The 15,185-nt window shown below is 44.2% G+C and overlaps 2 protein-coding genes and 2 long non-coding RNA genes across 10 annotated transcripts in view; 1 reads left to right on the top strand and 3 right to left on the bottom strand.

Annotated features, from left to right (window-relative positions):
* The window catches only part of ICE1 (interactor of little elongation complex ELL subunit 1), a 34,868-nt gene extending 29,558 nt beyond the window's left edge, over positions 1-5,310 (bottom strand). For 2 of the 4 annotated variants that reach the window (XR_014513115.1, XM_083448507.1), the window contains exons 1-3: positions 5,091-5,310; positions 1,574-1,632; positions 691-737 (exon numbers count right to left, since the gene is read on the bottom strand). Coding sequence is in view for 1 of the 4 variants with exons in the window: in XM_083448506.1 (XP_083304632.1) it covers positions 703-737; positions 1,574-1,632; positions 5,091-5,183 (187 nt within the window). In the remaining 3 variants the exon portion in view is untranslated. The remainder of the gene's footprint in view (positions 1-690; positions 738-1,573; positions 1,633-5,090) is intronic. The other 2 variants (XR_014513116.1, XM_083448506.1) reach the window with 2 other exon arrangements.
* A 1,234-nt stretch (positions 5,311-6,544) lies between these two features.
* Positions 6,545-8,680, top strand: LOC310681269. Its single transcript, XR_014513189.1, has 3 exons — positions 6,545-6,929; positions 7,289-7,619; positions 8,613-8,680. It is a non-coding gene; the product is annotated as an uncharacterized lncRNA (long non-coding RNA).
* Positions 8,681-8,791: 111 nt separating this feature from the next.
* Positions 8,792-15,185, bottom strand: part of LOC310681248 — a 57,999-nt gene continuing 51,605 nt past the window's right edge. The window contains exon 3 of the long non-coding RNA XR_014513165.1: positions 8,792-11,064. This is a non-coding gene — a long non-coding RNA (uncharacterized lncRNA). The remainder of the gene's footprint in view (positions 11,065-15,185) is intronic.
* LOC310681153 (disintegrin and metalloproteinase domain-containing protein 2-like) overlaps positions 14,367-15,185 on the bottom strand; it is a 48,800-nt gene continuing 47,981 nt past the window's right edge. For all 4 annotated transcript variants that reach the window (XM_083448672.1, XM_083448674.1, XM_083448673.1 and 1 more), the window contains exon 21: positions 14,367-14,468. In XM_083448672.1, coding sequence (XP_083304798.1) covers positions 14,441-14,468 — 28 coding nt within the window. In that variant the 3' untranslated portion in view covers positions 14,367-14,440. The remainder of the gene's footprint in view (positions 14,469-15,185) is intronic.

Raw genomic sequence — 15,185 nt, 5'->3', positions numbered from 1 at the left:
ATGCTGTTCCCATTTTATCCTTTGTATTTTACTCTGTTAACAGCCTTCAGCAGTATTTGGGATACACATATTATACATACCTAACAAACAAAATGAAGTGTTGGTTATGATGAATATATTGAGCTTGCACACTCTGGATTATCCCTTTCAATCTGTGCAGTTAGGAGCCTGGTTTTTCCCCCAGCATGTATGCATTTTTCAATGAAAGCCCAACAACACTTGTTTCTAAAGCACCTGCACCCAGATATTAAAAAAAATTAACCTCAAAGCAGCAACCTTCAGGCTTTAGCATGACAGTGAAAGACGGGGTCAGGATACACTAGCGGCTTCAGTTACAGAAGCCTCTTTCACACAATGTTCACAAAAGCTGTTCCCGTTGCCAAGGAAACGGGATGCCTCCTTTCTGTCAAGGACACTGTGGTTGCTGTTCCCTACCTGTGTGCTGCTGCCTGATGCAACTCAGGGTAATCTGAGCCTTGGAAAATTACGCCACCAAGATTTCAAGTCACAAAGTTGCTACCTTTTCAACAACATCTGTAGGGTGTGCAGTTCAGCCACCCAGTACAGACGTGCTCACTATGTATCATTAAGTTCTGAGACTTAAACACACCCTACCACCACTTTAGATTTCCCACAACAGTGCTTTGCTCCAAGCAATACACATTAAATTTATTTCCTAGGAAAAGAAACGCAAAAGGATATCGTTGCACTTTTGCTGGTATTCTGTCAGCAAGTGGCTGTAAGAGAGAGAAGGGGGGGGTAGAATTAAATGAAGGTCCATGCTGAACAAACAAATACATGAAATATTATTGTGCCTGGTGCATATTGAAACTGATCTCTGTGCTTTATATATGAGTTAGCAAGGGCAGATAGGCTTTCTCACATTACTACAAAAAATCAGATTTATTTATTTTAAAAATGTAACACGTCCTTCCACTTCTCACACCAATATAGATAATACGTTGCACAGTATGGCCGCACATAATGTAAAGCCAAACCATGCCTTAGTGTAAGTGTGTGCGTTATCAGTGAGGGCTACCTGGGAGTAAGATATGGTTTGGCTCTCAGTGGGTTATCCAAAGCCAGGCTCATGGACTGGCTCACTCCAGACAAACCACGAGCTGTAACCAAGGTCTGCTCCTGGTTTACATCTTGTACCATATTTGGGAGGATGCCACACTACGCCAAACCATGGCTTCGCTCTGGGTAGCACAACAGCAGGAAGAGGGCAACTGTTGTCACCTTCTCTTCAGTAGCCTGTGTGCTCGTGCGAAGTCATCTTTAGCTTAGCATTATGTGCTACCCGAATCAATGTTTGCCCATTTACAGTCCTTCCCCCCCCCCCAGCGCCTTTGTGGACTACAAGAACTCCTGCAGTCCTGTGCTGAAATGTTAAGTCTGCTGCACTGCATCAGGGCCATACAATTTTGCAGAGCAGGGGATTTTACTCCCATTGGGTTTGAATAAAATTGAAAGCAGTCAAGCTGTGCACAAGAACGGAAAAATGAAAACAGTTGTTATGCGTACACAGGCGAAAAATACATTTGTGCAAAAATGGTGACAACGTACTTACTCAGTATCAATGATCTTTTGCTTTAATGCAATTAGGGCAGCTACGTATTCATTTAAATTCTGAAAGAAAAAAACGTAGAAGCCAGTTAAGGAAATTCAGCCCCCACACTCCAATAATATATTTTAAGTTCGTACTACCCAAACTGGGAACATGTTAGGAACCTTTAGTCTGCAGACAGCAAAAAAATAGGAAAACTGAAAGGCAATGCAATCACAGACAAGATGAAGCAGGTGGCAAATGAATATGTAAAAATCACTTAGATGATTTTTTAAAAATAAAAAAATAAAAAGGGAAAAGAACCCGAATAATCTTAGGTTAGTATATTTACAGTACCTAAATTAAAAAAAGAAGCAGTGGACAGAGCTCCATGCCCCACATGCCCAGAAATTAGGAATTTTAAGCATATCCAAAGAATTGGAATAATGGGTTAAACCACTGTGCCACTTGGGCTTGCTGATCGAAAGGTCGGCGGTTCGAATCCCCGCAACGGGGTGAGCTCCCGTTGCTCGGTCCCTGCTCCTGCCAACCTAGCAGTTCAAAAGCACGTCAAAGTGCAAGTAGATAAATAGGCACCGCTCCAGCGGGAAGGTAAACGGCGTTTCCGTGCGCTGCTCTGGTTCACCAGAAGCGGCTTAGTCATGCTGGCCACATGACCCGGAAGCTGTATGCCGGCTCCCTCGGCCAGTAAAGCGAGATGAGCGCCGCAACCCCAGAGTCGGCCACTACTGGACCTAATGGTCAGGGGTCCCTTTACCTTTACTTTATCAAATATGATAGATGCAAGAACCTCAAAGCCAAACTGCAGCTTTCTAGCATTTTGGATACAGCTTCTATTTGAGCTATGGACAGCTTGCCCTCTTCCTGTTATACAGTGGTGATTCCCAGAGTTGTCAATGAAGACAGGCTTCCTATAAAATTTGCTATGGAAGTACCATAAGGTCCTTGGGAAGAAGAGAATCCTTTGAAGGGTCAGCAAAACTTGGAGGAAAGGGTGATGTAACATACCTGCAAACACTGTACAGTTGTGATATTCTACAAACTACAATTAAGGGATGAAGGAAAAATGGGATGCAGTGGAGGTGAGCTGTACTACAAATTCCTATGCTAAACTGTACCTCAGAAGGCTTTCTCCTTCAGCTGACATATACATGCACACACACAAATATGTTCTTTCACTCGTTCTCACTTTGCAGCAAGCAATGGAATTTCACAAATGGATTTCAAAGTCACAGCAATGGGAAGCAATGATCACATTAAAACCTTTATGTTCAGGAAGCTATGGCTCTTTCAGACAATGGTGCAATTAGGAAAATGGTATTGAGTTATACTAGAATTTCAAAGATATATTACTTACTAAAATTGAATAGCATATAAAGTAATTATATATGAGTTTAGGGTAGCGGCCTTTGTCTATTGTTAGCAGAATATGCAAATGATCAGGCTGAAAGTCTTAACTAAGAAGCAAGTCCCAATGTGTTTAAGGGGGCTTACTCCAGGTATTTAGGACTGCAACCTTACTTTGTGTGTATTGAAAAGTTTGCTGTTACTTAATTTTATGGTGTTCTGTACAATAACGTTGAGATAATAAAAGTTTTATTTTTGTTTACAACAGCACTAATAGTTTCCCCCTCCCACTTTTTTTTTGGGGGGGGGGCTTATTTTAGTCCTGTTTTCCCAGTAGCAAAAGCCAAAATAGGTTCCTTAGATTACAGCAGTTTACAGCTGTATTCCTCACTGCATACACATATATTTTAAAGCTATATTTCTTTTCAGGGAATGACTAACAATATAAAAAATTACCAAGAAACCTACCCAATCCTCTAAGTTCAAATCACCAATAGGCCCTTTAAACAAAATAAGGGCAGATCACAAGCAAGTCAAAGTAGTCTCAGCAAATGAATAAACGTGTATTCAAAAATGTTTACTGGGCTGGTTAGGAAAGGCCACAATGTAAACTTCATTATCTAACAGAAAATGTTATCGAAACCTGATAGACTGATTTAGCCACAGTCCACTTTAATTTGACTAATGTGCTTTCGCCTCATTAAAACAATTCAATTCAATTCAAACAATCTTTTTATACATCATTCCACAGTACGTTCTTTTAATAACAGACCACATAGCAAAATGATATGTGGAAAGTGACACTTGTTTTCGAAGTTCGTGAAATAGCGGTGAATTACGTTTGATGGGGGAAATAAATACATGCCGAGGCTTCAATGTTGCTCCAGCTCCAAAGCTGCCTGGAAGTCTGGCATTTGCACAACACATGCAAGAGTATGTGAGCAGCTCCTAATCAGGCAGGTCCAAAAGGAGCTCTTTACATGCCCAGAGGCACATCCCAGGGCACTGAACATGGAACTCTTCACATGCCCCAAGGCACTGAAAAGGGAACACATGGTCAAAGGCACTGAACAGGGAACTCTTCACATGGTCAAAGGCACTGAACAGGGAACTCTTCACATGCCCCAAGGCACTGAACAGGGAACTGTTCACATGCCCCAAGGCACTGAACAGGGAACTCTTCACATGCCCCAAGGCACCGAACAGGGAACTCTTCACATGCCCCAAGGCATTGAACAGAGAACTCTTCACATGCCCCAAGGCATTGAACAGAGAACTCTTCACATGCTCAAAGGCACTGAACAGGGAACTCTTCACATGTCTCAAGGCATTGAACAGGGAACTCTTCACATGCTTAAAGGCACAGAACAAGGAACTATTCACATGCCCCAAGGCACTGAAAAGGGAACACATGCTCAAAGGCACTGAACAAGGAACTCTTCACATGCCCCAAGGCACCGAACAGGGAACTCTTCACATGCCCCAAGGCATTGAACAGAGAACTCTTCACATGCCCCAAGGCATTGAACAGAGAACTCTTCACATGCCCCAAGGCATGGAACAGGGAACTCTTTCCATGCCCCAAGGCACTGAACAGGGAACACATGGTCAAAGGCACAGAACAAGGAACTCTTCACATGCCCCAAGGCACTGAACAGGGAACTCTTCACATGCCCCAAGGCACTGAACAGGAAATTCTTCACATGCCCCAAGGCACTGAACAGGGAACTCTTCACATGTCTCAAGGCACTGAACAGGGAACTCTTCACATGCTCAAAGGCACTGAACAAGGAACTCTTCACATGCTCTAAGGCACAGAACAAGGAACTCTTCACATGCCCCAAGGCACTGAACAGGGAACTGTTCACATGCCCCAAGGCACCGAACAGGGAACTCTTCACATGCCCCAAGGCACTGAACAGGGAACTCTTCACATGCTCAAAGGCACCGAACAGGGAACTCTTCACATGCCCCAAGGCACTGAACAAGGAATTCTTCACATGCTCAAAGGCACTGAACAAAGAACTCTTCACATGTTCAAAGGCCCAGAACAAGGAACTCTTCACATGCCCCAAGGCACTGAACAAGGAACTCTTCACATGCCCCAAGGCACGTTTCAGGGGACTGGCCTGAATTCAGAAGCCTACCACAAGCCCCCGGGTTCGCTCCCTACCTGCTGGAGGGCCCCGCAGTTGGCGCAGGCCGTGGCCGCCTCCGCCGCGATCCCCGCCGCGGCCGCCGCGGGTGGGGTCTCCCCGGGCATCATGGTTGCCGCCTTCGCCCATCCGTCGCCGGTCACCGACCAGCCTCGGGCGGCAGCGGCGGCACGAGCGACGGAATCCGGAGGCAGAAGCAAGGAAGGTCCTCTCCGGGCGCCCCGCGACGCGACGCACAGCGGGAAAGGTCCCCACCACCCGCGTCCTGGTGGAAAAGCTGTCCATGGCGCTGCCTAACAAAAACGATATATGAATATATATTTTCCAGGCACAGAACGACAATGGTTCCCTCAGCCTCCGCAGCCACTCGCTGAACGGACTCGGCCCTTAGATGCTCCGCTGTGAAGGGGTTTCCGTCCACGGACAAGGCACTAGGAAAGGTCAGGCGGGAAACCATGGCGACGACTGCCCTCGTTGCCAAGGAGCCGGCAAGGGAGGGGACTACAAATCCCAAGATGCCGCGCGCGACTCTCACTTTTTTTTTTGGACGGGGTGCCAAAGTTTGGGGACGGGATCGCCGGCAGGCCAAAAAGGTAAAGAAAGGAGAGTGGCTGATTTCCTTCAGAATTGATCGGTTTGATCTTCTTGCAGTCCACGGGACTCTCAAGAGTCTCCTCCAGCACCATAATTCAAAAGCATCAATTCTTCGGCGATCAGCCTTCTTTATGGTCCAGCTCTCACTTCCATACATCACTACTGGGGAAAACCATAGCTTTTACTATACAGGCCTTTGTTGGCAAGGTGATGTCTCTGCTTTTTAAGATGCTGTCTAGGTTTGTCATTGCTTTTCTCCCAAGAAGCAGGTGTCTTTTAATTTCGTGACTGCTGTCACCATCTGCAGTGATCATGGAGCCCAAGAAAGTAAAATCTCTCACTGCCTCCATTTCTTCCCCCTCTATTTGCCAGGAGGTGATGGAACCAATGGCCATGATCTTAGTTTTTTTGATGTTGAGCTTCAGACCATATTTTGCGCTCTCCTCTTTCACCCTCAATAAAAGGTTTTTTAATTCCTCCTCACTTTCTGCCATCAAGGTTGTGTCATCTGCATATCCGAGATTGTTGATATTTCTTCCGGCAATCTTAATTCCAGCTTGGGATTCATCCAGCCCAGCCTTTCACATGATGAATTGTGCATATAAGTTAAATAAGCAGGGAGACAATATTCAGCCTTGTCGTACTCCTTTCCCAATTTTCAACCAATTTGTTGTTCCATACCCAGTTTTAACTGTAGCTTCTTGTCCCATATAGAGATTTCTCAGGAGAAAGATGAGGTGATCAGGCACTCCCATTTCTTTAAGAACTTGCCATCGTTTGCTGTGGTCAACACAGTCAAAAGTTCTAGTGCTTTCTTCTAGTGCTTAGGACGTCCCTATTTTCATTGGTAGAAATGTCTGAAGGCAATCCTGTATAGGGAATATTTTTTTTAAAAAAATGTTTAATGTTTTATTATGTTTCTATATATGCTGGAAGCGACCCAAAGTGGCTGGGGCAATGCAGTCAGATGTGTGGAGAATAGATTGTAAAATTTTCATTGTGGAATGGGACAAAGTTTCAATTTGACTTGAAACTTTTATTATATTTAGAATAAACTTTCCATGTGGGGATTATTTTTGCTATTCAAAAAGCAGGCACACTGCTGTCTCCGTCTTGCTTTTGCTTCTGAGACTACCCTCATATATCAGTCATAAATCTGTCATGGAATCACACTGAATGTGTTAATTGATAGCACATTTCCATGTCTCTGTTGCACATAAACCTTTGCACTCTGATTATCTGAATGATTAAATGGAAGTACAGTGGTGCCTCGCAAGACGAAAAGAATCCGTTCCGCGAGTCTCTTCGTCTAGCGGTTTTTTCGTCTTGCGAAGCAACCCCATTAGCGGATTAGCACTATTAGCGGTTTAGCAGCTATTAGCGGCTATTAAAGGCTTAAGGGATTAGCGGATTAGCTGCTAAAAGGCTATTAGCAGTTTAGTGCCTTAGAAAAAGGGGGTGGGGAGCGGAAAAAAATCGCAGGAACTCGCAAGACATTTTCGTCTTGCGAAGCAAGCCCATAGGAAATTCGTTCTGCGAAGCACCTCCAAAACGGAAAACCCTTTCGTCTAGCGGGTTTTCCGTCTTGCAAGGCATTCGTCTTGCGGGGCACCACTGTAAGTCCCATTGAGTCCAGTGGAACTTACTACAAAGTAAGTATGCATAAGTATCTTGAATAGCATAGCTGCTATAAAGTCCGATCCTATGCATGTTTATTTAGAAGTCTCATTCTTTTCAACAGGATTTTACCGAAATAAATATGGATTAGGCTGTATTGTAGCCTGGCAAAACTGGCCTGCAAGAGCAGGGAGGATTACATGAAGACAGGAATTGTTGTATCTGAATAGCGCAGCAATGCTTTGTACACCTGAGCTGGTGTGTATGTGCGCGCACACACACAATTTGGACTTCAATACAGGCAGCAAAATGTCTTAAGGTGGGATTTCAGCCAGGTATGTGCAACAACTGCAACTACACACAGTCTTCCAAAATCAAGCTACATCGTAGTGTTTATATTTAAAAGCAACTCACTGTTTACCAGCTGTGGGAAACCTTAGATCCTTCAGTTGTTGCTGAACAATAAATCCCACCAGCTTCATCAAGCATGGCCAATGTGTGCTGTAGTTCAGCTTCATCTAGACTCCTAAAGGTTCCCCTTGCTTGCTCTACAAATTATTTATTATTAATAATAATCATATTTACTATCCCATATCCCATTCTTATGTCAATGAGCTCATGAATTTCTCATTTTCTATTCATAGTCAAAAGAAGTCTAGAAATTAGTCTGAAAGACCATGACTTGCCCAAGGCCACCTGATGAATTTTATGGCTTGACAGGTCCGCTCAAATCAAGACAAAATATGGAACTACCTGCCAGCTTCATTTATTAAGTGTACGGATCACTTCCTGTAACGTAACGTCCCAAAGCGATTCACAAGAATACAGTGAAACAGTAATAAATAAATAATTGCTTAAGTAAATTAAAAAAACATAACAAGGGTGTCTCTGGACCTTAATTTGAGGCTCCTGCAACAACAACAAAATATTTAGAAAATACTGGACCCCATTACATTTGTTTAAAAATGGCTAGCAAAGGTATTTAACTGTTGGAGATGTTATAGGGATAATGTGGCTCTCTTCCGTGATTGGACTGAAGACTTATACAAATTCCAACATATGAACAACTTGCATATAAACACAGATTTGCCATGGACAAATTCAGTGATTTTTGGAATCCATTCTTACAAATACCGTAATAGGTTAAGATCTGGTGAAGTACAATAACAACATTGTAAAATATACAGTTTTGGATTCCCCACCGTTTATCTTCCTTTCTACACGGGGTTCTGTTTCTCTTTTTTGTTTGTGTCTCACCATGTTTAGTGCACATATTATGATGTACTTTTGAACTTTCAATAAAGATTTTTGTCCCCATCTGTTTGCAGGCAGATTGCTTTCCAGCTCTAAAAACAGCAGCCATTATAGAACTCCAACAAAGCCAGTAACCCCGGAAGGAAAAGGTTAGCATACAAAACCCAGAGCACTACTGAATAGAGTAGGAAGGGATGGATGTTCTTCGACAAATCATTAGTCACAAAAGGTATTGCTTGAAATAAAAACATCATTCTAGGCAAAACATTCATTTTTATTACTGAAATTTTGTCCAGCAATGACAATTTTATCTTGACATATCTTTTAAAACTTCAACCCATGTTTTGACATAATTATTTTGGAACAATGTACTGTTCATATTTGTCATAGTACATAACTTTTAACAGTATTTAATAGATAGTGATTCAAGGAAGGGGTGTTAGCTTACATCACAATCTTATATTAAGTTTATATTGAGCTTATCTGGTGCACAGAGGACATTTCAGTTGTTGAAGAGGATTATAAGACCATGTCCACCCTGGGCACCTTTGGAAATTACTACAAATTCTTCATGAAGTTCATCATCATAGCTGTCAACTTACAGATTTGAAAGTAAGGGACCAGCAGCCTCGAAAATAAGGGATCAGCAGCCAAAATAAGGGATCAACAATTACTTTGATAAAATACATATTTTGTTGCATGCAAATGGCTTTAGATACCCATTAGGTCCATAAATTACCATATAGCATATATTCAACACAAAAAAACAGCAACAATTTGTTGTTGACAAAGCACAGCTGGACATAGAAAGGGCCCCATTACCTTCAGTAGCTTATTTAAGGGACATCATCAATAAGGGACAGCAGCTGGACATGGCGCTGGGATAAGGGACTGTGCCGCCAAATAAGGGACGCTTGACAGCTATGTTCATCATGTCCACCCTGTGGATTATTGATTCCAGGTGGAGGTTGGATTAGGTTTAGGCAAAACCTGCAAGTTAACGAGTCAACACAGAGCAGCATCTCCTTTCTATTCTGCAGCATCTCCTGCTAATCCACAATGACTATGAGGCCAGGGGAAACTGCTCTTGATTCACAAAAGGTGGTTCTGGCAGTATGTGGATGACAGTGAAACAGACCCCTCCAAAAAATGTTTGCTGACCCCTGTTTTAATAAATAACCACCGGAAAAAGGAAAATATTAATATTTTCAACCGATATTAACAACAAATAGCAACAAATAGTGATTGTTGCTATGGGGAAAGCAAAACCTGCAAATGGGGCCAATCTGTTTGCAGGCCAATTGCTTCCCGGTTCCAAAAACAGCAACCATTATAGAACCATAGCAGGGCCCACAAACACAGTACCCTAGGAAGCAAAAGGTTAACCTACAAAACCCACAGTATTACTGATTAGGGTGGGAAAGGAGGGATGTTCTTCAGCCGACTGGGATTGGGCACAGCCAGCCTTTATAGGCTGGGGGCAGACTGGGGTGAAGCCCAGCCCACTTAGACTGGCTGTATTATTATTATTTTTTTAATTATCTTTATGTATGTTTATATATTTGTATTTTAATTCAATAAAAAAGAAAAGATTAAGACAACAAAGGGGGGGATACAATACAAGAATTTGCATTATTATACAATCGTTCATTGAATTTGTAAATAAAATAAAATATTCAAAGATTACCTTAAAACATATTATCCAAATAGCAATCTCCTTGCGGAATTCAACTGATCCTTGTAAAATACAACGTGCAAATGTTAATTTGTTAGAGTACTCGAAAACAAATTAGCGTAATAGAAGGCTGCGTGTTAAACGTAAATAACAATACAAGTACAATGAGAAGAATTGGAAGCCTTTTATTTAGCCTGGCTGTATTGGTCAGGAATCAAATAAATGGATGGTGGGAAAGTCTGCCAATCCAAGCGGCCAGCATAAGAATTCCCCAGCTGCCAGCCGCCTAGTCGCAGCCCAGCACCTGTCTGGTTAAGCTGCCATTTTCTCTGGCCACCTCCTTGCTAGTATTTTGTGGGACGGATTCAAGTGTGCACAGGAGATTTAGGTTGGTGCAGTTAAAGTGGATTAAAGTGCTCAGTCATTCAGATTGCTCTATAAAGTCCAGATATAATCTAACTTCTGCATAAGCTTTGTGCAAGCAAATCAAGATGAACGCCCAACAAGTAGTATGTCAGCTCACTGATTCCTACTCAAGTTGTTGACTATGCCTCCTGTCGAAGAACAATCTTCATCTGCTCTGCTTTTTTTAACATATGACCAAGTCCACTCTGTAGCTCCTTGGTCTTTTCCTGGTTGCCTTGGTGAGGCCCACCAACTCTTGATTCCGGTTGTAGTTTGGATTTGGCTTAGACACTGGAGGCCTGGAAGAGGGCTGGCACATGATTCCTGGATTACTGGAGCCTAGGATTACTGGATCCGCCCAAGACACAGGTCTACATGGATGACTATGCCTTCTGTCAAGGAACAATCTTCATCTGCTCTTCTTTTTTAATAGATGACCATGTCTACTCTGTGGGTCTTTCCCTGTTGGCCATAGTGTGCACCAATGCTGAGGGAAGACAAAAATGTGACCATTATTACCAAGACGTTTTGATGGGAATGGATGATAAATCATTAAGGCGGTTCATAAAAAAACTTTTTTTTAAAAAAATGCCTGCTCCAAAGGTCTTAACTACAGTGGTGCCCCGCAAGACGAATGCCTCGCAAGACGGAAAACCCGCTAGACGAAAGGGTTTTCCGTTTTTCAATGCACTCCGCAGGACGAATTTCTCTATGGGCTTGCTTCGCAAGATGAAAATGTCTTGCGATTCTTGCGATTTTTTTTCGCTCCCCACCCCCTTTTTCTAAGGCACTAAGCTGCCAATAGCCTTTTAGCAGCTAATCCGCTAATCCCTTAAGCCTTTAATAGCCGCTAATAGCCTTTTAGCAGCTAATCCGCTAATCCCTTAAGCCGCTAATAGCCGCTAAACCGCTTATAGCGCTAATCGGCTAATAGGGTTGCTTCGCAAGACGAAAAAACTGCTAGACGAAGAGACTCGCGGAACGGATTCTTTTTGTCTTGCGAGGCACCACTGTACAATAGAGATTATATAGCTATATTTAAAATTTCATGCATATCAGTTTATATCAGTTTATATCTTGACCCTCCTCCACCGAACTGAAATTTCAGCCTTTGCGACATAGGAAAACGGCCAAGTAAACAGTTATTTTCGTCACTTTATGAAAAATTCAGCTTCATTTTATGGTCTTGTTATTTCTTGCATCCCTTTCCCCTTGGCTGCCCTTTGATGATGCTGACCCTCTCTCTCCCTTTGAAAACTAAGGGCTCAGCAACACTTATGGTATCTTTGGTCCCACTCTTTCAGGCAGAGCTCACGCTTTAACGCTCCATGTCAGAGCACTTTGCTGGGGAAAAAACACTTGTTAAAGCTGAATCAGTGCAAACATCCATTTGTGTTTTAACACTGATTGACATTTGCTCCAGTTGGGCTTTAAAAGAGTGTGTTTTCAGAGGGAATGCTCCAGAGCAGGCTTCCTCAAACTCGCCCCCCCCAGATGTTTTGAGACTACAGTTGCCATCCCACTGGTCCTGGGGATCATGGGAGTTGTAGGCCAAAAACATCGGGAGGGCCGAGTTTGAGGAAGCCTGCTCCAGAGCTAGAAACAGGTGCTCAGACACAGAGCTTTAAATTGTGGGCTGTGCCAGGAAAGAGCGGAGGAAAGATAAGTGTGGGTAAGCCCTAAATTATTCCAAGAAGACATTATAGAGAAGGAAACGGCTGGCATACGGGCTGCCGATTAATCCCTGGAGTCTGCTAGCCCTGTGTTTGGGCGCACAGGATCTTATCGCGCTGGCCATTTCCTCCGGATACCTCTTTCAGGGACAGGGGTATTTAGCTGTCTACTGGAATGCTTAAGCAGGGCCTCCTGCACTTATGCTCAACCTGCATGTTTGTAAATAAACTCAAATATTACAAAACACAAATTAAGTCTCCAGTGATTTCCTTCCAAAGGAAACCAAACCTGGGTAGGGACCACACCTGGGAACTTTCCACTGCTCAGAAAAGAGCGAATATATTGGGCTGCTGCAAACTTCCACTGAAGAAAGTGTTCAAGGGGCTGGTGTTCAAGGTGAGACAAAAGTCATGGGTGGGATTTTCTTGGGGCATGAGCATGGAGAAGTGGAGGAGAGGTGCAAGATAAGGAATAGGAGTTTATTTTGACTCTGGGAGCGATCAGGAAGCCACTGCATGTGAGGTGGGTGTTGTGTGCTCAGAGTGAAAAGGGAGTAATGAAAGACAGAAGGGGACGGCAGAGGACGAGATGGTTGGACAGTGTTCTCAAAGCTACCAGCATGAGTTTGACCAATCTGCGGGAGGCAGTGGAAGACAGGAGTGCCTGGTGTGCTCTGGTCCATGGAGTCACGAAGAGTCGGACACGACTAAATGACTAAACAACAACGATGGATGTATGTGCATGGGAAATGAGGGGCAGATGGAGCTCAGCAATCTGGGAGGGTATGTAGTAGCAGCAGCAGCAGTAGTAGTAGTAATTTGTTATTTGTACCCCTCCCATCTGAATCATAGAATCATAGAATCATAGAGTTGGAGGAGACCACAAGGGCCATCGAGTCCAACCCCCTGCCAAGCAGGAAACACCATCAGAGCACTCCTGACATATGGTTGTCAAGCCTCTGCTTAAAGACCTCCAAAGAAGGAGACTCCACCACACACCTTGGCAGCCAATTCCACTGTCGAACAGCTCTTACTGTCAGGAAGTTCTTCCTAATGTTTAGGTGGAATCTTCTTTCTTGTAGTTTGGATCCATTGCTCCGTGTCCGCTTCTCTGGAGCAGCAGAAAACAACCTTTCTCCCTCCTCTATGGGACATCCTTTTATATATTTGAACATGGCTATCATATCCCCCCTTAACCTCCTCTTCTGCAGGCTAAACATGCCCAGCTCCCTTAGCCGTTCCTCATAAGGCATCGTTTCCAGGCCTTTGACCATTTTGGTTGCCCTCCTCTGGACACGTTCCAGTTTGTCAGTGTCCTTCTTGAACTGTGGTGCCCAGAACTGGACACAGTACTCCAGGTGAGGTCTGACCAGAGCAGAATACAGTGGCACTATTACTTCCCTTGATCTAGATGCTATACTCCTATTGATGCAGCCCAGCATTGCATTGGCTTTTTTAGCTGCCGCGTCACACTGTTGGCTCATGTCAAGTTTGTGGTCAACCAAGACTCCTAGATCCTTTTCACATGTACTGCTCTCAAGCCAGGTGTCACCCATCTTGTATTTGTGCCTCTCATTTTTTTTTGCCCAAGTGCAATACTTTACATTTCTCCCTGTTAAAATTCATCTTGTTTGTTTTGGCCCAGTTCTCTAATCTGTCAAGGTCGTTTTGAAGTGTGATCCTGTCCTCTGGGGTGTTAGCCACCCCTCCCAGTTTGGTGTCATCTGCAAATTTGATCAGGATGCCCTTGAGTCCATCCTCCAAGTCGTTGATAAAGATGTTGAATAAGACCGGGCCCAAGACAGAACCCTGTGGCACCCCACTAGTCACTCTTCTCCAGGATGAAGAGGAACCATTGATGAGCACCCTTTGGGTTCGGTCAGTCAGCCAGTTACAAATCCACTGAGTGGTAGCATAGTCAAGACCGCATTTTACCAGCTTCTTTACAAGAATATCATGGGGCACCTTGTCAAATGCCTTGCTGAAATTAAGGTAGGCTACATCCACTGCGTTCCCTTCATCTACCAGGCTTGTAATTCTGTCAAAAAACGAGATCACAGAATACTTTTCACCTGTACTGTATAAGCAAGCAGTGATTTATTAGGCAGCAACAAGTCATATAAACAGCAGGAGCCTGGCCCAGGTCTGGTCACGTTGTGTCTTCTCGGTTGCTCAAGCTACTCACATGCCAGGGGCAGCAGGAGGGAAAGAGGAGAGAGGAGAGAAGACATGATGGAGCAATACAATAAGGAGAATCCGCAAAACGAGGCAAAAAAATAAATGGTGCATCTGCATTTCCTTAGCACCACCCAGAAAGATGGAGAAGAGAAAAACCATCTTCTCCCATAGAAGCCTCACCACTCCCTGCATTGTCTTTGAAATTTCTGTACCAGGGCTGGCCCAAGACACTTGGCCCCTAAGCAAACCACAACCTGGCACCTCCTGCCTATCAGGGAGGAAGGGCTGAGTGAAGATCTACATCAGGAACTGGGGGGAATAAAGCTGTGCATTGGGAACAAGAGTCGGAGGAGACCTGTTCACCAAGAGGCCGCTGTAGAGGTGGCAGTGGCGTAGCGTGGGTTGTCAGCACCCGGGGCAAGGCAAGTAATTTACACCCCCTAACCCATGGATTTGTGCCCCCTAACCCGTGGATTTGCGCCCCCTAACCCATGGATTTGCGCCCCCTAACCCTAACACCCAGATGTTGCGCCCGGTGCGGCCGGCCCCCCCTGCACCCCCCACGCTACGCCACTGAGAGGTGGCATGGGGGGTGGGCTGCCAAAGAAAGCACAGATCCGGCCTCCAAGGAGTGCTGTCACTGCCACCACAGCAGCAGCAGGTGATTGTGTACTTTGGAGGCCAGATCTGCTGCCCCTGTGAATCCTGCTGCCTGT

Source organism: Podarcis tiliguerta (assembly GCF_965153285.1).
Source record: "Podarcis tiliguerta genome assembly, chromosome: 7".
NCBI lineage: Eukaryota > Metazoa > Chordata > Lepidosauria > Squamata > Lacertidae > Podarcis > Podarcis tiliguerta.
The sequence above is the reverse complement of the archived record's forward strand: the minus strand, read 5'-3'. Positions and strand labels throughout refer to the sequence as shown.